The sequence below is a fragment of the Eptesicus fuscus genome, chromosome 12 (genome assembly GCF_027574615.1).
Source record: "Eptesicus fuscus isolate TK198812 chromosome 12, DD_ASM_mEF_20220401, whole genome shotgun sequence".
Classification (NCBI taxonomy): domain Eukaryota; kingdom Metazoa; phylum Chordata; class Mammalia; order Chiroptera; family Vespertilionidae; genus Eptesicus; species Eptesicus fuscus.
Window position 1 is genome coordinate 43,903,381 of NC_072484.1, and position 23,020 is coordinate 43,926,400.

Here is a 23,020-nt window from a genome sequence, read left to right on the forward strand (position 1 = left end):
GGCCCCATAGGTCAATGCTCAGCCACCAAGCCATGCTGGCCGGGCTGGTTCTTTTTTTATATTTCACAGTATTCTTGTAATCATTGATCCTGTTAAGCACTATTGTTTAAAAATCCACCCACAGTAACTTCATTCTGGATTCTATTTGTGTCTGTTTCTGTTGTCTGTTCCTTTTCAGTCACATCCTGTCCCTTCTCATGCCTTAGATGTATGTAGTACTTAGTGATTCTCTCAAGATTGGGGTTACACCCCAACTATAAGTGGTGCAGGATGGCCATTGCACAGAGTCTAAAGACAATATACAACTGTTATTAATCTCCTTAGAGACGGGGGTTTATTATTAAATAGGTAAGATAGCTGTATACTGGTTTATTCTCATAGTATACTTGTTTCCTGTAGTGTATTCTGTATATAGTAAAGAAAGGGTTATTATAGCTTCCTCATTGTATGATACAGTAGGTTAGATTATTGAGAACAGATACTCATACTTGTATAAACTTTCTTTTTGATAGCACCGTTGGTACAAGTTGTTCTCCATTGGATGGGCTGTCTGTGCAGTATTCTGAAGAGAATGGCATTGTGGACTGGAGGAGCCAAAGCTGCACCCCCATTCAGCACCCGGAGCACTGTGCAGCCTTAGCTGACCAGGTATTTATGGGGGCTTTGTATTGTCTTCATGCCATATGGTTAAAGCATTGCTACTCAGTAAGAATCGAGTTCTGTAAGCATTATTATGTCAGAGAGTACATCTGGTAAGAATGACTGAAGGAATGTTTGTGTTAGACTTCAAATTTAATTGGTTTATATGATCTAAGCTCTTCTGAGACCTGAAAAAGTTTATTTAGATTACTTTTATTGCTCAAAAAATTAGTACATTTTAATATGATGCCTAAAACATTAATTTTAAGTAGGGATACATTAAATTGTTATGCCATTTTTTTGCTTTTGAAAGAATTAATTCACATTTCTGTCACTATATTGCTACTGGGGATGTGCATTTTGAAGCTGACCTTCCCTCATGAGTAGTTGGGCCAGTTGCTGGCCCTCCTGAGTGTACTGAGGACATCCTCACTCCCTTAGGGTATGGTGGGATCAGAAAGCACAGTGCTCTCAAATGTGTTCGGGTAATATGGCACCCCAGGTGCAGGGAGAGTGCTTGCTGGTGCGTCATGGAGAGAACCACTTTCTCTCTAAAGAATAGATTTGTTAACCAGAGTTTCATTTCTGGACAATACTCAGATCCAAATGTTAACCTTTACTGGAATGTTTATGAACTAAAGCATTAAAGCTTTATGAGAAAGTGTATGTTATCTTAATCATACTTACTTAATGGCCTGTTTTCAGAGTATATCGTTTAAACTTGTTCTGCCTCCCCTTCAGCACCTGCACACCTTTTCTTGTTAGAGTTGACAAAGTCGTGTATCGCAGTTTTACCAGCCTGAACTTTAAGAAAATACTAAGTAAACCTATAGCAAGTCACTTGATTGTGTTTTATGTAGTCAGAAGAAAATTCAAGTCCATTTTAAAAGCAAAATATTAAGTAGATATTTTTCTTCTCATGATTAACAATATTAACCCTTTGCACTCGCTTGCTTTTTTCTCGATTCCTTTATTCTAATGCCAACCGTGTCAAGTCACACTTGACATCCGAGTGCAAAAGGTTAAGTATTTGTCAGGGATTATAAAAATCTTAGTGGTTCTGGTAGGTAACTTCAAAAATAAGTTGAAAAATAAAAATCTATTAGAATATACAACTGGGAATGTATCATTTTAATCTTGATAGCAGAATAAGAGGATACCTTCCAAACTGAGGCGTTAACTTTAGTCTGATTTCTTTCTATTCTCTCCACTAGCATTCAAGTGAAAAACGAAGCTTATCTTCAATAAATAAGAAGAAAGGAAAGCCACAAGTAGAAAAGTAGGTTCAATTTAATGTCTCCAGTAATAGAAATTGGTAAGAAAGGGCAACAAATAGCATTTGATTATGGGCACATTTAATTTATGTAGTATAAGTAGTATTTTTCCATTTGTTTTCTTTATATTTTTACCTCTGGGCTTTATTTTTTAGTGCAGAATAAACATATGCAAGTGATAAAAATAAAGCTCTTGTCAAATATTATATTCAGTTTGGAGGGACAAAAGTCTCAGAACTGTACATCAAATCTTGCTTTTAGAGTATACCTTACTAAAAACAGTTTTAATTATAAAAATGAGGGGAATTTTAGTAATACTACTGTACTTAATGTGTTCTCTGCAGAACCTTATAAAAATGTTGGTAACTTGTATACTTTTGGTTTAGAGAGAAAATTAAGAAAACTGACAACAGATTGAATAGTAGAATAAATGGTATTAGACCCTCCACACCTCAGCATGCCCAGGGTGGTTCTGTGAAAGGTAAGAATGTTTGTACTTATTTCAAATACCCATCGCCGAAATGTCTTTAGTATATCTTCTGTAGTAGGAATTGAGCTGTTATGTTAAATCCTGACATGCTTTTATCCTGTGTTGATGTGAATAGCAGTGTCTGAATTAAACAGTTCTGAAGTATTAATTAATGGCATTAATGTAGGAAATATGACTCGGCCATGGAGTTTACTACAGTTCTGCTGACCCAGCTCTTCTCTCCTCTGCTGCCAGCAGCCTCCTCGCCTGTTACCGTCTCAAGCTGGTCCCTGCTCCAGAGGAGAGGTCCAGGAGACCTGGCAGGCCTTTCCCACCCTCCTGGCAACTGGGACCCATTCTTATAGAAAGTCATTTTTAGAATCTGACCACTTTTTCATGTTTAATGACTGTCCTATAGAGTTTTATGGTACTTTAGAGGAATTCAGACCCTCATACTCTTGTTATACTAGATTTGTGTGGTTTTCGTTTACCCACTGTTATTTTAAGATCCCTTTATTTTTAGGTGAAAGGTTATGTGTTCATTTGATTGAGATATGGTTCATTGATAACTTTTCTGTGTCAGTTGACCTTTACTATTAATAGTAAAGATAAAAAAGAATACAAGCCCACAGACTACTAGGAGAATGTTTTGTTCATTTGTGTACCTAATACTGGACTGATCGCACAAATAAGGATTTAAAATTGAGGTGTTATTCAAATGTTACTACATTAAGGTGTGATGCAACATAAATAACCAGAATATTTTTAATGGAGTGTTTTTTAACTAGATATTTGTTTAGAGAGATTGAATAAAGGAAATGTGGTTAATTTTGACTATAAAATCATCGGACCAACTCATTGAATGAATTAGCTGTCTTTGGGGGGAAAATAGCATGGAAAAAAAAACAACCCATGTTGTTTAGGAGTATGTTTTAACATTTTGATGTTTCCTGTTGTGATGGCAGCTAAAAGGAGGAGGAAAAAGCTGAAATAAGACAAAAGGTCTCTCTGCCAATGGATGATTGGAAATAGCTTTTGCCAGGTCTCCCTGTCTGTCCTTGCCTCCTTCACGTTTTTTTCCTACACTGCCACCATATTGTCTTTTAAAGCATATACAATAAATCAGGTCATTCTTCAGTTGAAACTCTTGTCAAATACAGGGGTGGGCAAAAGGAGGTTTACAGTTGTTTGTATGGAAAAATAATAAGTAAATAATACAACAAAAACTGTGTTTTACTCACAACTGTAAACCTACTTTTGCCCCACCTTATATATACCACCCTCACAAGATCACTCTCTCTTGTCTCTCACATAATTTGGGAACTGGTGCTCACCAAAGAAGTTTGTGACACTTCTCTCCTTTTTAGCTTCATATTTTCAGAGGAGAAATGTGTGGATTTTAATCTCGGACAGATATGCGTTTGAATCTTGTAGTCCACTGGTTTCTTAAATGTGTGGCCTCTCTGAAGCCTTAGTTTTCTCATTTGTAAAACAGGAATAATGCCTACTTCACCAGATTGTAAAAAATTTATTGTGAAAGAATTTAGCTAGCACCGAGTACATAGGTGTTCAATAATTTAGTTCCTTTTCACTAGTCTAAGTTAAAAAAACACATATGCTATAAAGTTTATTAAGAACTTTTTAATAATATCTCAAGTTCTAATTTCTTTCTCTGTTTTCAAATATTATAAAAGTACAACTTCAGGATGTTTAAGATAAACCTTATTCTGTCTGTTTTATCTTGTATATACATGTCACTGATTCATATATACTTACAGTTATAAAGCATAATTATAAATAAAATATACTTTGTACAACTTGTCTCATTGATGTCAAATGTGTAGCTCAGATGTTTGCTGTCTCCAACTTATGAAAAACTCTGTTATTTCTCCTTAAAATATTAAGGTATCAAGGAATTACCTAAAGCATTCATTAAACTCACGATATATTTTGATTTCTTTTTTTATGGAACAATCATGCATATCATAAAATGTGGATACTAGATTGAAACTGAAAATATTGGGTACTTCTGATTTGTATGTTGTTCAGATCTTTAAATAATTCACTCTAGTTTAAGATAAGTATTATTTGTTTTTAATTTAAAATTTTAACTTCTATTTTGAGTAATAATACATTCATGTAGTTTAAAATTCTAAAGGTACAAAAAGGAACAAAATAACCCCTCTCAGTCCCCCTCCATGTTGCTGCCTCTCCAAAAGCTCTCAGTGCTGGTCATCATCAGTATTCTTTACAGTGTTTTTGCTTTAAAACTTCATGCTGAAGAGATGTATGATTTACCTTGTCTACACTATTAAGAACTCTGTTCCAGTGTATCACCCGTGTTTTTTCCACCCCGCTCTTCTGTTGCTGATTGTGGCACCAAAAAGCTTGGGGAGAATGAGATGGTTGACTTCTCAATTTCTTTTAAAAGGCTTTAATGATTTAAATGTCTCCGACTTTCTTTAATTGTGGTCTGATGTACGTAAACAGTTAAGTGTAATTTCTGTTTGTTCATATATACTAATAACCAGGATTTTTATTGTTAGAATAGTGGCTAATGTAAGTTTTTGCTTTTTGTCTTCTTGCATGATATTTTACCATGTGAGACATCATAACAAATAAAGAAATTTATATCTCTATTTATAAGGGCAATTTGTGGAATATCCTTTGGCATATCCTCACCTTCACACCTTCTGATTCTAGGATATCACATATAATTTCTCATAAAAATTCCAAAGACTACACAATTCCTAAGTACCTTTGAGATGATAAAAAAGAGAAAATTATGTTTAGTGTAGATTTAGATTTATGTATTTAGTTATTTGAAAACTACAAATTAATATGTGATAATTTGGTGATTTGAATGTTTACTAGCTATATAATCTAAAAATAATTTTTAAAATTGTGTCATTTTGAGAAATAGCTGCTTTAAAAGCACACACGCACACACATTCTGTAGTTTCACTGTCTGAGTTTTAGTGAGCAAATCTCAGCTCACCTGACCCACTGGTTTCTTTTTTAGCCTGTCATTTTTGGTTTGAGACTATCATGTTGACTTTTTGATTCTCTAAATCCTTAAATTGTTAATTGTGTTATATGCTGGTTGAAATATTTATATGCAGAATTTCCATATGTGCCACAGTTTTAGAGGTTTCAATTTTGTTAGTCCAATTTAATGCCAGGTTTTGGCCATTATGATGGCACATAAGTTTGTCTCTGGGTGGCCATTGGTGTTGATGTGCATCCCTTGGTCACACCGTGACTGGTAATTCAAAACCTATTGTACACTAGAGGCCTGGTGCACAACATTTGTGCACTGAGCGGGGGGAGGGGCCTTCAGCCCGGCCTGTGCCCTCTCGCAGTCTGGGACCCCTTGAGGGATGTACACCTGCATCTGCTGCGCCCGACAGCTGTGAGCCCGGCTTCTGGCTGAGTGGCGCTCCGCTGGTGGGAGCATACTGACCAACAGGGGCAGCTCCTGTGTTGAGCATCTGCCCCCTGGTGGTCAGTGTGCGTCATAGTGACTGGTCATTCTGCTGTTAGGTCGATTTGCATATTAGCCTTTTATTTTATAGGATAAGTATACTCCAAGGTTACTTTTCTGTAAAATCATTACTTGCCCAATAACTCCTCAGCCACTTACAGCCTCATGAGATTTTGTTCCGTTTTCCCATGGTAGTTTGGCATTTTATTATTCAAAAGGAATTAGCAATATTTAATGACTTTATTTGTTATTCTGTATTTATTCACTATTGTAGCTGGGCTAGGCTAGGTCATCTTTTAACAATTGCTGCAAATTTACTCCCTTCAAAAGGCACAGCTTAGTCAACTAACTTGGTCATCACAAACCATATCTTTTCTCTAACACATTTTGTCCAAGTGACTAATAGTTATTACCTTTCATTTGTTTTACCAAGTTGCCATGGAAATAATTCACTCATCTATAGTTCTAAAAGGTCCCTCTGAAATCCCTCTTATGGGGATTTATGCACTAAACTATTCACTAAGCAAGTTGAATGCTGTTGGAAGGTAGAAACTATGGATTTACAGAAATGAATAGGACAATACCCTAAATTAGGGATAGAGTGGGATGTCCAATACTAGGTATACCAATAATCTCGCCTCTGTACTCAAAAGAGATGTAGCTAATTGATCATGACAGGTTTTGCACTTCACCCCCAACACTGCTTCTGTGTCACCTTGGCTTCTAGGCAGAACTCAAAAGAGCTACTCAGTCCACTAGATAGGATTTTACTCCTTTTGAATATTCAGGCATAGTAATTTTAAGTGAATGGGCATTTTTGGCAGTCAGTTCTACTCTTGAGGTCTTTTAAAGAATGAATGTCCAACAAGTTCTGAGAAGTTAAAATATCTAGACTTCGAAAATGGCCCAGTATGCTGTTGTTATTGGACAAGACCCTACAAAGAACCTTAACTCTGATTTTTTTAAAAGTCAATAATATTGACATTTTCCTCTGCCTTTGTTGTTTTAAGAATGTATTTATAAATTATTTTCAATTAAAATTGTGATTTAATAGTGAATTTTTACCTAGGTCAGATACCAGCTTTTTAGGTAATTGTAGGAAAACTGAAACAAAAACAAAAAATTACAGATGTAACTTATTTCTACTGGTTCAATTCAGAATTTAATTTAACTACTTAACATGATTTTTAAAAATAGAATTATTATTTTTAGATGCGAATTTGGACATTGGATCTGGACATGACACATGTGGAGAAACATCTTCAGAGAGTTACAGTTCTCCCTCTAGCCCACGACATGATGGAAGAGAGAGTTTTGAAAGTGAAGAAGAAAAAGACAGAGGTTTGCTCTTTGGAGTGAACATGGGGGTAGTGGAGGGTAATACGTGTTGTCTCTTAAAATCAGTCATACATAAGTAATTTTATGTTCTCATAAATATCGTTATTGATTTTTAATTTAATTGGTATAAAGAGTGTATGGACCATTGACTTAGCAGGTCCTGGCAATGTTGATTTTTTTTTTTTAACATTTCACTACATATGAAATTAAAAAAGAAAGAAGATGGTCATAACAAAATGTACAGTTAGTGTAGAAAGATTAAGAACTTATATGTTATTGGATGCACATATATTTATAATTTTAATATCTTCCTGATGAATTGATGCTTTTATCATTATATCCTTTGTCCCTATAACAATTTTTTCTTCATTTTTATCTGATAGTAAGATAGCCACTTTAGCTCTTTTGGGTATTGTTTGTAGGGTACCTCTTTTTCCATCCTTTTACTTTAAACCTATTTGTGTCTTTGAATCTAAAGTGTGTCTCTAATAGACAGCATATAATTGGGTTATGATTTTTTAGCCATTCTGCCTACCTTTGTCATTTGAAGTGCTTAATCTATTTAAATTTACTGTCATTATTGATAAGTTATGATTTACACTCTGCCATTTTGGTATTTGTTTTTTGAAAGTATTATATCTTTAATTCCTCCTTAAACAGAGGCTCAAATACAGCCAAAAGTGAAAGCCTTCTTAGGTATTTCCTGGGCAAGCATACAGCCCTAGACAATGAGTGTGACCTTCTAGATTCCTAAGAATATATCAGAAGCTTTTCAAAGCTCCCTATGGACATCTCATTCTCCAGTGTTTCTTCTTAAGTTTTTCCTTTTGTTAGCCCTAACTGGTAATGCTGCCTCAGGCAGCCAAGTTGTTAAATAGTTGCTGCTGATTGATTGTGACCAATGCCCTGTAAGTAAAGGGATGTTAACATAGAGTGAACTGAAACAGTCAGATAGTGACATTCCTTTGGGCCTGGCTTTTAGAGAGGTCCAAACCCATGCTGCTTGTGGCTGCTAGGCTGCTGGTTTTCATAACTACTGTAGTTGTAAGACTGATAGTTACAAAGCTACTTCAGAGCTGGAGAAAGTGAGATGGAATTAGGCCAGGTAAAATGCCACAGTTCTTGAGATTCAGCTGTTTTTCTTGAATAAATACTCCTCAGACTGCTGCAAGTCGTTAATATCCAGAGTTCTGAAAAATTTGATTTTGACAGTTTTTTCCAGCATTCTTGTTGCTTTTAAGGAGTGGAGTATCAGAAGTCCCTACTCTGCTCTAGAAGTGAGATCTCAAAAATGTATAATTTGAATGAGGATGTCATTTTTTACACATGGTGATGATATCTGATTGGTGACATCTTGGTTATCAGGTTTCCTGTGCTGGTGGGCAGTAGTAAATTATTTCTCCTGGTCACTTCGAGATCTCTGGAGATCCTTGGAACACAGCATTTAAACCACATGTGGCTTCTCCTGGGCAGGCCACAGCTGAGGCCCGAGCTTCTGTGTTACAGTGTCAGGTCTTGTCTAAGAAACTGTGGCAATTGTGCTGCTGTCTCGCACACATTTAGCTACTCTTTATTTTGCAATTCAAGTCATACCAAGTGTCGCATGCAGTGACTCTACCCCCAATTCCAACAGTCTACAGCAATACTGCATTTCTGATCTGCGAGTACATCTGTATCCTTGTGTTACTTTACATCATCCCTTTTTTGTCATTTTTAGGGTGAGTTGGTGGCTTGTATAGAGGAACTTGCCCTTTTTTGGATAGGCTCAGTTATCAGTGACTAAATGAGCCTTCTCTAAATGAAAACTTATGGGACTCTCTAAACCCGAAGGGGGTGAATATCCACTATGATTTATTTTTTAAAAAGCTTTGATTTTAAGGGCATGAAAAGGTTTCTTTGAAAAGCATGTGGCTTTGTTGTTCTTATTGTTTCTAATGGGGTATTGTTTTGAGACTTTGTACTTTTTAAAGTCAACACACAAAAAAGGATGAGACCTATCTCTCTATAGCTAGCCCTTACAATGCCCAGGAAATCATTTTAGGACCACTTAAAATCACGGGTCCATTTGCTGTGGCCTAAGATTTAGATGGGCTCTTCTCTTGGGAGCATGCCCAGGCCTTTCAGTCCTCCACTTCTTCCCCAGGCACATCACCTTTGCCTTGCCCTCTCCTAAGCTCCAAGCATCCAAGCACCATCCTCCTTTTGCTTCTGTAACTTGTTTCCTGAGCCTACACAGCCCAGCTGGCTCACTTCTACTACCTCTGTAATTTCCTAAATAAACTTTCTCTTATAATTTGAAAAAAAACAACAAACAGTTTATATAGAAATTTAATTGACCATCTGAAAAATGTTACAGCCTTTTTTTTTTTTTTTTTTTTGGACTTAAATGTTTAACTCTGTACTCATAATGAGGTACAGATATAGATATAATGCCCTAAATAAGTTACTAATTTTTGGACACATTTTGTTTTGTAAAGTTTAGCAATAAACACTTCAGTTATTAAGGGGAGTTTATGCTAGAACCATTTACTCATAAATTGAATCTCTTCCCTCTGATGTAAATTATAATAGTTGAATTAACAACACCGTGATGTTCTGTCACTGAGTAGGTTCTGTTTAACCATTTTCCAGGAAGACTTGAATGATTTGTTTTTAGTGTATTGTTTAAAAACATCTTTAACATCTTAGCTCAATATAACTAGTTTTGGTCTTAATAAATATAAACATTTAAGTATATTAGCAGAGAGGTGTTAATTGCATGGTCTCTGTACATATTATTGCAGTATCTGGCTTTATGATATTTAAACATTGTGAATTAGATTTTATGTTTTGCCCTCTTTATACCAAAAGTCAGGAAATCCAGGAGAAGTCTGGATTGAAGTTATTTCTGTATGCAAGCATAAGTATGATACAGTAATAAAAACCAGTGCAGTTTAATTTTGCCTCTGCCCTATGTCGTTTGCTCCCAGGAAGAGGCAGTGCTCTCGTGCCTGCCCTGCTTCCTGTGTTCTAGCACATTTGTTTTATGACTCTAATAAAAGCTTTAAATTTTCTTTACCCCACTGAAATATATAAAAGTAAGAATATGTATTGCATTCTGAAAAAAACTTATATTCCCGATCTCTAGATATTTGAGTTAAATGCAGTCTTAATTCGGCCCCTTTAAGTGGTATTATTTATGTGAGACAGATAGGAAGACTATGGGTTTGGCGGTACAGAATATAAATCAGGTGAATTGCCTAAAATTGATTAAAGTTAAAAATATCTAATCCTTTTCTCAGTAATAAGGTGATATTAAATAAATCTCTGTATTTTACACTGTGCGTCATTCAGCCTCCAATTAACCTTTTGTTACTTTATCCGTTGATTTTTTCTTATTATTAAAGACATTATTTTTGTAGAGCAGTTTTAGATTTACAATAAAATTGAGAGGAAAGTACAGAGATTTCCCATCTACCCCGTTCCTCCCACACATGAATAACCTCCCCCATTTTCAACATAACTCACTAGAATAGTTTGTTTATTTTTACCAAGAATGAACCTACATTGAACAACGTTATCACCCAAAGTCCATAGTTTACCTGCGAGTTCACTTTTTGTTGTTGTTGTTGTTAATCCTCAACAGAGGATATTTTTTCCGTTTTTGTTTTTTGTTTTGTTTTGTTTTGTTTTTTTAAGAGAGAGAGGAAGGGAGGGGAGAAACATTGATGTGAGAGGAACACATTGATTGTTTGCCTCCCACACACTCGCCCACCAGGACAGGGGATTGAGCCCATGACTCTCCAGTGTTCGGGCTGATGCTCTATCCACTGAGCCACACCGGCCAGGGCTGAGAGTTCACTCTTGATGGCATACTTTCAATGGCTTTGGATAAATGATTAATGACATGGTCTGTCATTACAATATCACAGAGTGTTTCACTGCCTAAAAATCCGTGTTCCTCCTAGTCATCTCTCCCCCACCTTCCACCCCTGGCAGCCACTGATCTTTCTGTTGTCTCCACATTTTCCAGAATCTCTATTTTTTTTTTAATCTCTATATTTTTAAAATAAAGTCTGGAGAAAGCCAAAAATTAAAAGAGGGTGAGTTTGGCTGTTAGGAAGCTTAGGGGACACGTTTCCTCCAGTTCCAAACTTCAAAGTTCATTTTAGGTGGACTGAAAATTTGTTTCCAGCAAGAGAGATGGGCGTTAACATTGTGTTAACATGTATTTCTATTTGTTTCCCTCAGACACAGACAGCAATTCTGACGATTCTGGGAATCCATTGGCAACCAGGTTTACAACTTACAGCTCTGTCAACCAGGCTGCTCCTGTCCAGCCACCTGTGGAAATGGCTTCCTTAGGAAACGACCACGGAAGCCTTCTAGACGATCCCTTAAACTCGCCCAAGTATCAGCATATTTCTTTTATGCCAACTTTACACTGTGTCATGCACCACGTTGCCCAGAAGTCTGAAGTTGTCGTTCCTCCCCCCAAATCTGCTGACGGCAAAACAATAGGCATGCTTGTTCCGAGTCCTGTTGCTATTTCTGCAATTAGGGAGTCCACCAGTGCGACCCCTGTTGGGCTATTAGGACCGGCAGCTGCTGCTGGCGAATCAGAAAAGCACCTGGAACTGCTGGCTTCCCCTCTGCCTCTTCCCTCAGCGTTCCTTCCTCATGGCAGCACTCCTGCTTTGCACCTAACGATTCAGAGGCTGAAGCTGCCGCAGGGATCTTCCGAGAGCTGCCCGCTGAATGTGCCTCAGCAGCCAGCTGGGAGCCTGAGCATCGGATCACCACACACGGCCTTCATTCCTGTCCATAACCCGGGCAGTTTCCCAGGATCTCTTGGTGCTGCCACGGACCCCATCACCAAATCTGCATCCCAAGTGGTAGGACTCAATCAAATGGTGCCTCAAATTGAGGGAAACACAGGGACAGTCCCTCAGCCTGCCAACGTGAAGGTAGTTCTCTCAGCAGCTGGTCTCTCCGCTGCACAGCCACCAGCTCCCTACTCCCTCCCGGGCTCTCCCCTCGCTGCCAGTGTGCTACCCAGCCAGCATTCCAGTGTGCTCAGCACGGCCTCCACCTCCACCCAGTCCGCGGGAGCCGGCCTGAGTCAGGCCCCGTCTGCAGTCCCTCCTGCGGTTCCTACCCACACCCCAGGCCCCGCCCCCAGCCCGAGCCCTGCTCTGACACACAGTACTGCACAGAGCGACAGCACCTCTTACATCAGTGCTGTGGGAAACACGAACGCTAATGGGACGGTGTTGCCGCCACAGCCCGTGGGCTCAGGTCCTTGTGGTTCTTGTGGGCGAAGGTGCAGCTGTGGGACCAATGGAAACCTTCAGATAAATAGTTACTATTACCCTACTAACCCAATGCCAGGACCTGTGTACCGACTCCCATTCTTCCCTCTGCCATCCCTCTGCAATGGCAGCTACCTCAACCAAGCACATCAGAGCAATGGAAACCAACTTCCTTTCTTTCTGCCTCCGACACCATATGCAAACGGACTGGTGCATGACCCCGTCATGGGGAACCAAGCCAGCTATGGCCTGCAGCAGGTGGCAGGATTTGGGAGATACTATCCCGTATATGCAGCACCCAGTGTAGTTGCCAACACGAGTGGTTCAGGGCCCAAGAAGAATGGGAGTGTTTCATGTTACAACTGTGGTGTAAGCGGACACTTTGCACAGGAGTGTAAGCAGTCGTCCATGGAGGCCAGTCAACAAGGTAATCATGAGAGCTCCCAGAGGACTTGCTTTTAGTGTGCCCGTGTCTCCCCACCTTACTGGTCACGGGGATCCTGTTGAAAGTCATTGTGTGTGTGTTTACGGATGTGACGAGTCGTAAAGTGCAGACAGCAGAGCCTAGTGTAGACCCAGGTCATACAGCACCAGGAATTTCAGAGCAGTTCAGTTCCCAAACAAGGAAGAAACCAGAAAGGCACTTTTTAAAGAATATAACGGGAATTTGCCTATGGAATGTCAAATCTCTGGTTTGCAGCACTTTTTTTAAAGCTACAATCCTCTTTCATAAAGTAAGCAAATTTTTAAATATTAAAAAACTAGGACAAAATAGAGTCATCTGCCATGTAAGATTTTTAGTTGTTATTTTAGTATAGCTGCATAGCTAGCCGGCCCGTGCTCAGTGTATTGCCCATGCTCTTTTCCTGCCCAGTAGGTGTTTTAAATAAAATGCTATTGCATTTTAAGGAACAAAATATTTTAAGCACTGGTTTGGGAATAAGGGAATTTGAACTAAATTGAATATTATTACCACCAAAAAACTAAGAAAATGTTCTTAAATAAGTACGAGTAAGATGCAAATTCCATATACACCTCAAACCTATCACTTGCATTTGGCTTTTGTCATTTTGCCAGACATCACCCAGTAATAGAGTCTTGAATTGGGAGTATATACTTGGCATTTTTAAAGGAAGCTGAAGTTTGATAGCTTTAGGTAGAACTTAGAGCACGAACTTTTATTACTTTTAGAAAGTCATTTTATTTACCATTTTGGAATCGTGGTAGTGCAGAAGATGCCTTCTGCCGAGCATGCCCGTTTGATAGCTTGTAGTGGTTGTGATGTGTTGCGTTGTGAGCAGTGACTTAGCAGTTCTCTTTCCCGTTTTAGGCACTTACAGACTGAGATACGCACCTCCCCTCCCCCCTTCTAATGACACGTTGGACTCTGCAGACTGAACCGAGTAAAGCTTGCCTACTACCTAACACACTGAAGTGTGGGGAGTCATGGTGGGGTGCGGAGGGGAGGAAAGGAAAGGTATTTTGTTCGTGTTCTTTTGTCTATACATTTCCGAGATGTCTACGCAGTTGGGGTTTTTCATTTCTCCTGTACTGATGTCCAAAACAAAAAAAGAATGCATTGCTTTTGAGCCTCTGGTCTCCTGGTTCAACAACAGGCTTATCTGTATGATTCATGTTAAACATCCAAACAAACTATCAAAAGGAAAATGGATGCGTGGTTTTTTTCTTTACACTGAATCCTTGCTGTGTGTAATGTTTACTGAATTTCTAAAACTGTGTATCTGACCTTTTTTTTTTTTTTTACACTAGTGACAGTCATATGGTTTTGAAAAAAAGATACTTTGCTTCTTCCCCAGCTTTTCTCACTTTCATCCTAAAGTACATCTTTCTCCCCACCACCCCTGCGTTCCAGTGGCACGCTGCATGGGGCGGCCGGTGCATTGGCCCACACTTCTGTAAACTGCTCTACACATGAATTGAGGGTAAATTGTTTCACCTTCATCATAAGGGAGAAATCAAATTCCCCAAATAGGGAATATACTTGTAATAAACAGCACCACATAAATACATATATGCAGCGCTTGTTTTCCAAATAAAAATTAAGTGGAAGAAATGAAACCATATGAAACTGAAAAAATATGATGTATGAAGTGGACAAAGAGCTTTTTCTTACAAACAAACAACTTTTTACTTCATCATACTTTTGTAGCCTGTTGCTCAGAGAGACATAAAGTGAACAAACTGGTGTGAATGCTGTTCTCTGTGTTTGTGTTGGCAATGGCAGTCAACAGCCTATTTTACTTGTAGTCTACCATTGTGTCCTCTTGAGACACTACCTGAGTGAAGATCTCTTCTTTTCCTACACCAACTGTTACAGTGTTATGTTGTGTTGAAATGTGTGTGGTTTATTGCAGTCTGAACAAGCTCTGCATTTCTGCAAAAGTCAGGTATTTGTTCCTAATCTGTCTCTCGTAGCAAAGTCACTTTTATACGAGTTTACCACTGTGCTTGATTATAATGTGAAAGACTGAATTCCGAGTGTGTTAAGATGGTATTAATCATGTCAGTGTCATGTCACTAAGTTTAATGCTGCTGTTGTAAAAAAAAAAAAAAAAAAAAAGGTTTTTTTAAAAGCCAATCTCTGTACTAAACTGCTTCCAGGTAATTTTTGATTTCCTAAAGTGCACTGAGGTTATCTGGGAGATTGGGTGTGTTTGTGGACTGCTGCATTCAATGCAATGTGCACCTGCCGCTGTATGGTCATGGGGTAAGGGGTTTGGGTCTGTTCCTGTCCCTCAGGACAGAGCAGACACAAAAGGTTTTTGTTGTGCGAGGCAACGTTGGTGCACAGCAAGGAACCTGGTCTTGGTTCAGAAGCCTAACAGATTGCTAGACAAGAGGAAAAACTTGAAGAAAAAGGAGCTTCATCCAATGCTTCCTAGATAGCGTTCCTATTTATAGCACCAATGTACATTTTGAAATTTTCTTTCAGGGGTGGGGTTAAAGGGGGAGGGACGGGTGTGAAGGGGTAGATGAAAGCTTTAATTTAAAAAGAAGAAAAAGTTTGAGTAAAGGAAATTATTTTGATTAATTATATTTTATTTGATCCGGGTATTTTTGGACCACATTATTAAATTAATTGTTAAGCTACAGTTGAGTTGTTCAAGTGAGAGTTTTGATAAGCCACGTATGGACCGCGTTGTGAATCACTTGCCAGGTGTACTTTATGGAGCTTATTTTATGATTTAAAATACTGTACTGTACATAGGAGGTGTGTTGCCTTCTCCTTATTTGTATGTTTACCATATACTTTGATATTTGAAATGTTATGTACTGGAAAGGCCACTTATATTTCTAGAACAGATTGGATTTTATGCAACCTTTTTTCCTTGAATTAACAGCAATAAAAAATGAAAAGCAGCTTAAGAATTGTGCTTTATTACAAATTTTGTAAAAGTGAAAGATAGGAGAACGTCATACATCATAATTTTTTTCTTTTTAAAGAATCAACCCACTATTTCCCTGCAATGAGGGCAGTGAATCCCAAAGTTATTTACCACCCGGACTTTCTTCAGCATCCCCCAAGCAGCCTGGTTCTGTAGTTTGCCTGTGTGGCCACTAAAGGAAGGGACTGCGCTTCTGTGCTGAGCATGCACTGCGTGCTATGTGGTGGCCAGGACAGGTCCTTGTCACCCTGGAGCTGTGCCTCTGGCTCAGGCCTTCTCACTGAGAGTGTAGAGGACTTAATTTGATTTCTCAAATTTACTAATTTGATTTTGTTTTCCTGGCAGCTCTCATGGTACAGCACTGAATATCTATTTCATTGGTCATGTCTTCTTTAATCCAGTCTCAAGTCTGTTTTTATACACTCAGTAATTTGTAAGGTATTATGGGGAGGCACTCTCCAAGCATCTGTAGATCATTCATGTCCCCTTGCAATGACTAATGTCACTCGGCCCAGGCTCCTCAGGTTGTTCCTCAGGATATGCTTGTCTGGAGCCATCTCACGTAAGTCCCCTCTGTCCCCAGTGGGCAGGGGTTTGATGGCTTACAGTGCACCAACTTTGCCCTGTAGCCAGTAAGTGTGTACCTAGGAGTAACCTATGACGTTAGGAACTACCTCTTAAGTTAGCACGCAGGTCTCCTACAGCAGCGGTCACCAACCTTTCGGACCTTACGGACCACCAGTTGGCAACCACTGCTCCAAAGGTTTTCTTAAACCAGCGGTCGCCAACTTTTCGGACCTCTCGGACCAACAGTGGTCCGCGGACCACCGGTTGGCGACGGCTGTCCTACAGTGTTACCTGTGTCCCATCCCTTCCTCCTCCTTTCCCCACTGCAGAAGATAACCACTACTATAAATTTTACACTTCCCACATGTTACATCCTCCTCCCTTAAATATGTTGGGTTTTATAGGGTGCCCTGGTGTTCTGTGACTGCCTCAGCTTGTCTGATTTTACAGTCCTGACATTGCATTCCTGCAGTTCAGCCATTTTTACTAACTTGACAATATTCTGTTGCATGGTATAAATATATAGTATATCGCAAGATGCGCCATACCGCTTTCCAAAAGGTTTGCACTCACACCAGTAGTGGACAGGTCCCTCGGTCCATCACTGGACACTCTCCCAAGATGATACAGTGATAGTGCCTGGAAGGTTGGCAAGGGAGGACACAGTCTGACCTGCATGCATTTGTGTCGGGCTCCAAGGAGCAGGTGAGTGTGCAGAGCCTAACAGTACGGGCAGGTTTCGGGGGATGGGGTGGGGGGCGTGTTGTACTCTGGGGAGAATGTAAAGAAGGGCACAGACTAGAAGTGGCGGAGTTGTGTCATTGGGAGTTGGGAGGAGGAGACGGCCATTGTAGTCAAGGGAATAGTTTTTAAAAATATTTTTTTACTGATTTCATGCCGAAACCGGTTTGGCTGAGTGGATAGAGCATCGACCTGCGGACTCAAGGGTCCCAGGTTCGATTCCGGTCAAGGGCATGTACCTTGGTTGTGGGCACATCCCCAGTGTGGGGGGTGTGCAAGAGGCAGCTGATTGATGTGTCTCTCTCATCGATGTTTCTAACTCTCTATCCCTCTCCTTCCTCTCTGTAAAAAAATCAATAAAATATATTTTAAAAATAATATATATTTTTTTACTGATTTCAGAGAGGAGAAGAAGAGAGAGAGAGAGACATTGATGAGAGAAACATTGTTGAGCTGCCTCCTGCACGCCCTGTACTGGGGATGGAGCTGGAAACCCAGGCATGGACCTGGAATCGCCCTCCTGGTGATGGGACGATGCTCAGCCAACTGAGCCTCACTGGCTGGGCTCAAGGGAACATTTTGAAAGAGGAGATTTATGGTTCAACAGAACAAACTTGGCCTGGAGATTTTGCAGTTGACTGAATGAAAAATTGGGAGTTACCAAGTTTTAAATAGAGGAAAAATATGCTGATGATAGTTTTTAAGGAAACTGGTGGATGGCTGAGCTTAAAGAAAGCCTGGAAGTTCAGAGGCTGGTTAGGGTGAGGCAGCTGGGAAGAAAGGGGAGATGGAAGAGACAAGTAGAAAAAAACTTGAGCCTCTGAACTTCATTTTTTCATAGATATAAAATGCGATTGTTTAATTTACATTATGGCTATGAAGATAGAATGAAGTAATAAATGGGAAAGGTCCAACTTAATGAGTGAAAAAGCAACAGGCCAGCCGGTGTGGCTCAGTGGTTAAGTGTCCACCCATGAACCAGGTCACGGTTCGATGCCCGGTCAGGGCACATGCCCCGGTTGCGGGCTTGCTCCTCAGTAGGGGGTGTGCAGAAGGCAGCTGATCTGTGATTCTAATCATTGATGTTTCTCTCCCTCTCCCCCTCTGAAAGCAATAAAAATCTATTGTTTTAAAAATAAAGGAAAAGCACCAGGAAGGCCCTCAGATGTTAGTTGAATTAAATTTTGATGATTCTTCACCCCTAAACCTGCCCATTTTGAGGATTGTGATTCTGGTTCAAGAGACAGGGCACATGTGGAAGAGGATTAGGCCTGAGCGTGAAGGCAGTGGTTCTCTGGGTGGAGAGGAACCTAGCAATCGGTTCTTCGTTATATTAAGGTTAATTATTTCAGCTCTTCCCACTGAAAAAAAGGACATATCCCTGGTCCTTAGAAATTAAGTCTAGTTGGAGAGCTTCCCAATTAATGGCAGCGATGGGCTATATGTACATGGGCTCAGTCCCGCAGTCCTGATTTTTCAGTACTAAAATAGAATAAGTTCATTACAAGGCAAACCCACGTTTATTAATTTTTTATGTAAGTGCTAAATATTAATCTTTTTGGAGACAGTTCCAAAAACATTAAAGCGCTGAGTAAAATAATTTTTTATTTTTTTAACAGGTAGCATCTAGCACTCATGAGCATCATCCATTTGCGCTTGGAAGACACCTCTTTTCCATTCTCCATACTGATCACAAAACCATCCCAAGGTTCAGGCGGTGAAACCAGATGGAGGCAAGCTGAGATTTTGATAGTTCAACCCCATAACCCTCCCATCCTTTTATCTCAAGAAAAAAAAATGCTGACTTCCTCCACGCTGTCCACCTCCAAAAGGACCCATTTATTTTTAGAGACAGGAGCTGAGGTGAGGGAGGAAGCCAGAGAGGGGGTGCTCTGACTTCCAACCCCGGCGCTGCACTCCGGACCTTCCTTCTCTGGGGTGGGAGTTGGGGGTCAGCTGTTAGAGAACGAAGGGCCCTGGATTCCGAGGAGAATAAGCAGGTCTGAGCCCAGGCAGCACCCTCGACCCTCACATGACCGTCCTTTCCCAGCACATTGGATTCTTAAGGTCGACCTCACATCATCCCTCTTGAGAAAAACCTGAGCCCTCTGGACACAGTGCCCCAACTCTGTGCAAACGTCTGTCCATCTTGGAAGTACAGCGGCTTTAGGCTTCCTTCCTCTCTCCTGCTCTAGGAAGAGGCACATTACAGTGGGCATCAAAGACCCTTCCTGCAGCCACAACTCTTATGCAGCAACTGCAGGCCTCAGTCACCAGCACTCTTAATCTGGAGATTCTGTTTTGCTACTGAAATCTGGGGGCAGGGGTGGGGCGAGGTGCCCCGCCCGGGCTGTTCTTCATTGTGTTTCTTTTTTTCTCTTAACAGCTCCAACTTCCGCTTCATTCGCTGTGAAAGGTCTCAGCCAGCCTCTCGCCAAAAGAAATTGCTAATTGGGAAGCAGCGCCACCTCGTGGGGGACACGGACAGTGCACTCAAGCAGATGCTATTTCCCACTGACCTAATTTAGAGAAAATTGAGCATAGGACAGAAAACATTTGAGATTGTAATCCTGTGCCCAGAACTTTCAAGAGTGCAGGCAGATGGCCATAAAGGCAATCTGAGCAATCTCCTCTTTGGGCCATTGCGATCTAAGTTTGTTATAAACATCTTAAATGCATCAGTGGTACTTTGCACTTTTTCTCTGTGGTCATTGGTTAGCACAACTGTGAAGGGCACTGGGTCTTCCTTTGCCCTATTGTACAGAGTAGGAACTCAGGGTGCAGAGGGGAAAAGTGCCACAGACATGCCAGTGATGAAGGCCAGGCCCCAACCTCAAGCTGATGCTTACCTTCCCCTCTGCTTCCTGCCCCCAAGCACTTCTTAACAGAATGGAAGACAATGACTTTTTAAAACCATACAAAGCAACAGGAACGACTCATGATCTTAACAACCATGCAGCCCTTGGATTCCTGAGACAGGACTGGGCTAGGTCCTCGGTCAGAACGTCCCTTTTCTGTGTCTCTGTTGAAGGGTTTGGCCACGTGGGAGGAAGGAACCTTTCCAGAGATGGGACCCTCGGGCTCTTAGAACCAGACTTGAAGCATGCGCCTGTCTCAGATAAATTCAAGGAGCAGCCACTCTCACCTACATGCAAGGTTATAGACATACACGCATGCACACCCCCTGCTGGGACACCGAGTTTTGCTGTGCACAGGTTTTTATTACCCCCGGGTGTCCTGATAAATTGAGTCTTAAGTGAATATTTCATTAGTTTTAAGACTTCAGAAAGTAAGAAATAAAGTAGTGGGGCAAGCAGAACAGACACGTAACTGCTGATATGTTTAAAGCTCTGACATCTGCCTAAAGATTGTCCCTCTACCAGCCACCACTATGCATAGACTCCAAAAGCCAAGAATGATGGCCTTTGCCTTCAGGCAGGAACAGTGATAGTCATACCCACACTAAAATGAATGCCAAGAGAGCCGCCAGGTTGCCAGTAGGTACTTGGTGCGAATTCTTGCTTGAGTATCAGGGTTGGGTCATGTTTGCAACATGGTAACTCCATTGTGTATTGGACGCTGTCAGCAAATGAATTTGTGCAGGAGGTGGCATCGATCAGGGCTCTGTTCTCAGCACCTACCCACTGTACACACGACCTTTCTCAGACTTCCTACAGAACGGGGACACCATTCATTTGGTAGGTTAGCGGTGGCTTAAATTTGGCAAAATACACACTCGGTGTCGAACGCATAGCAGCGCACAATAAATTCTTAATGGTAGCAAACACCTTCATGCCCTGGAGAGGCCAGACACTATTAGCTCCTTTCAGCCTCACAGCAGCCCGAGGACGTCCACACGCTGCCCCATGTTACCGTGGGGGAAGTAAGTGTCCAAGGACTCAGAGCAATTAAGGGACAGGGCTGGGATCTGAACCCACTGCTCTTAACCACTGGGGGGCTCCGCTCCTGCTTTGTGTCCGTGTTAGTGCTCATGTCACGGGATCTTCCGGGCATGTGAGTATGATGGCACAGGCCCTGCTCAGGGATCAGGCAAGCAGCACTCCCAGGCAGGCTCCGCCTTACCCTGCCATCGAGAGCAACTGGCCCTCCTCGACCTTTCTCTTTCTTGTCCGAAAGCTGAGTGTTGGGTCAGGAAAAGGTGGTAGAAATTGAACTCAATGATCTTAAAATGTGATGGATAGAAGCTTTCCACTTTAAATGATTTATCAAGGTTTTCTAATGCTTGACCTTTACACTTATTTTAGGTTTAATTGATTTGCAGTCCTTACCGGGTGTGGTCAGGAGCACAGATGCTGAAGCGAGGTGAGAATGTTCCAGGCCCTGGGACAAGCCAGGAGGGAAGGCCTCAGGTTGGTCTAAACGTCACTAGATGGCAGCATACGCAGCGTTCCCAGCAAACTCCCTCCTTAGCCCCTATCCTAAAGTTTCTAGGTTCTTCTCTACTTGTGTTGGTCAAGTTGTCATTGGTGGACCTTTCAGTCAAAGCATGAAGCTCCTGCACCGTCTTGTGCTGAAGGACGGGGTGAGGTGTAGCCCACAGAGGGGCCACATAAGGTCAGCAAACCATGACCACAGCTAAGAATGGTTTTTACATTTTCAAATGGCTGAAAAAGAAACAAAGGACTGATTTTTCACGACATGGGAAAACTAGGTGAAGTTCACATTTCAGCGTCTACCGATGAAGCTCATTGGGCCCCAGCCACTCCTGCAAGTGTCTGTATAGTTCTGGCTGGTACTTCCTGCAGCAGTGAAGTTGAGCAGATACAACAGAGGTTATAGCCCTCAAGCCTGAAACATGCCCTGTCTGTCTGTCTCGCTGTGAGAAAAGCTGGCCAGCCCTTGATGTATATCATCACCCTGATCCAATCAGAGATGCCCCCACCAGAGTCCCTCAGGACCTAAAGCTGTGAGTGCAGGAATTTGCACTCTCCTTGGTGCTGTGTCTCCTTAGCTCAGTGAAATGGCACCTGGTGGGGGTAGCGTGGGGCACCTCTAGCTGTCACAGTGTGGTGACCAGTGGTGGGGACGGAGGTGAGCTTTGCCTGCGGAGAACGGGGGAGGGTTCTCAAAGAAGAAGTGATAGTTCTTAGGGAACAGGCGAGAGAGGGAGAAGGAAACAGCATCATCAAAGAAGCATTTCAGAAAAAGCACCGCTAGGGAACGTGCAGAGTAGGGAGCAAGGCCAGGTTGGGAGGGGATGGCCGGGGGTGAGGACAGGGCAGTGCAAACCCTTCCTTATTAACCCGGGAGGGAGGGAGGAATAGGTTTGAAAGAGAGAAGCTGGGGGTCCTTTGCTTGTGCTGAACTTGTGGAGCTCGAGTGATGTCAGTCAGTCTAGTGTTCGTCTCCCAGGCGTGGCCTCCCCACCTGCAGCAGATCCGCCTGAAGGGCTCTCCCGCCACCAACGCAGACTACAGAAGGGAAGTTCCCAAATTTTGTTGGTGGGAAGGGCAAAGCAGAGCCCTCTAAGGAGCTGAGCATGATAATTCTGAGATACTGGAGAAGATAAACAATATGCCCTGAAGACCCCCAAATAGCTTCAAGAATAAAGTGGTCACGATTGCTATGTGCAGCAGAGACAAGGAATCGTGGACGACAATCCGGTCACTGGTGACGCTAAGATGGCCCTGACGAGGGGGCCGTGGAGAGCCGGGACGGGGCCTGGGATCAGACAGAAGGACGTGGAAATGGAAGTGGTGCCGCCGGGAGGGTATAAAGGGACGGGAAGAGGAGAGTGACCGATGCCTCTCCTTTCTGGATGCCAGGCCCTGGGCGGAGCCCCAGCATCC

The 23,020-nt window shown here is 41.5% G+C and overlaps 1 protein-coding gene across 1 annotated transcript in view; it reads left to right on the forward strand.

Moving 5' to 3' along the window:
• Positions 1 to 15,876, forward strand: part of ZCCHC2 (zinc finger CCHC-type containing 2) — a 47,248-nt gene extending 31,372 nt beyond the window's left edge. The window contains exons 9-14 of the mRNA XM_054723641.1: positions 513 to 648; positions 1,854 to 1,918; positions 2,300 to 2,394; positions 7,079 to 7,207; positions 11,435 to 12,922; positions 13,826 to 15,876. Coding sequence (XP_054579616.1) covers positions 513 to 648; positions 1,854 to 1,918; positions 2,300 to 2,394; positions 7,079 to 7,207; positions 11,435 to 12,922; positions 13,826 to 13,893 — 1,981 coding nt within the window. The 3' untranslated portion in view covers positions 13,894 to 15,876. The remainder of the gene's footprint in view (positions 1 to 512; positions 649 to 1,853; positions 1,919 to 2,299; positions 2,395 to 7,078; positions 7,208 to 11,434; positions 12,923 to 13,825) is intronic.
• Positions 15,877 to 23,020: the final 7,144 nt, after the last annotated feature.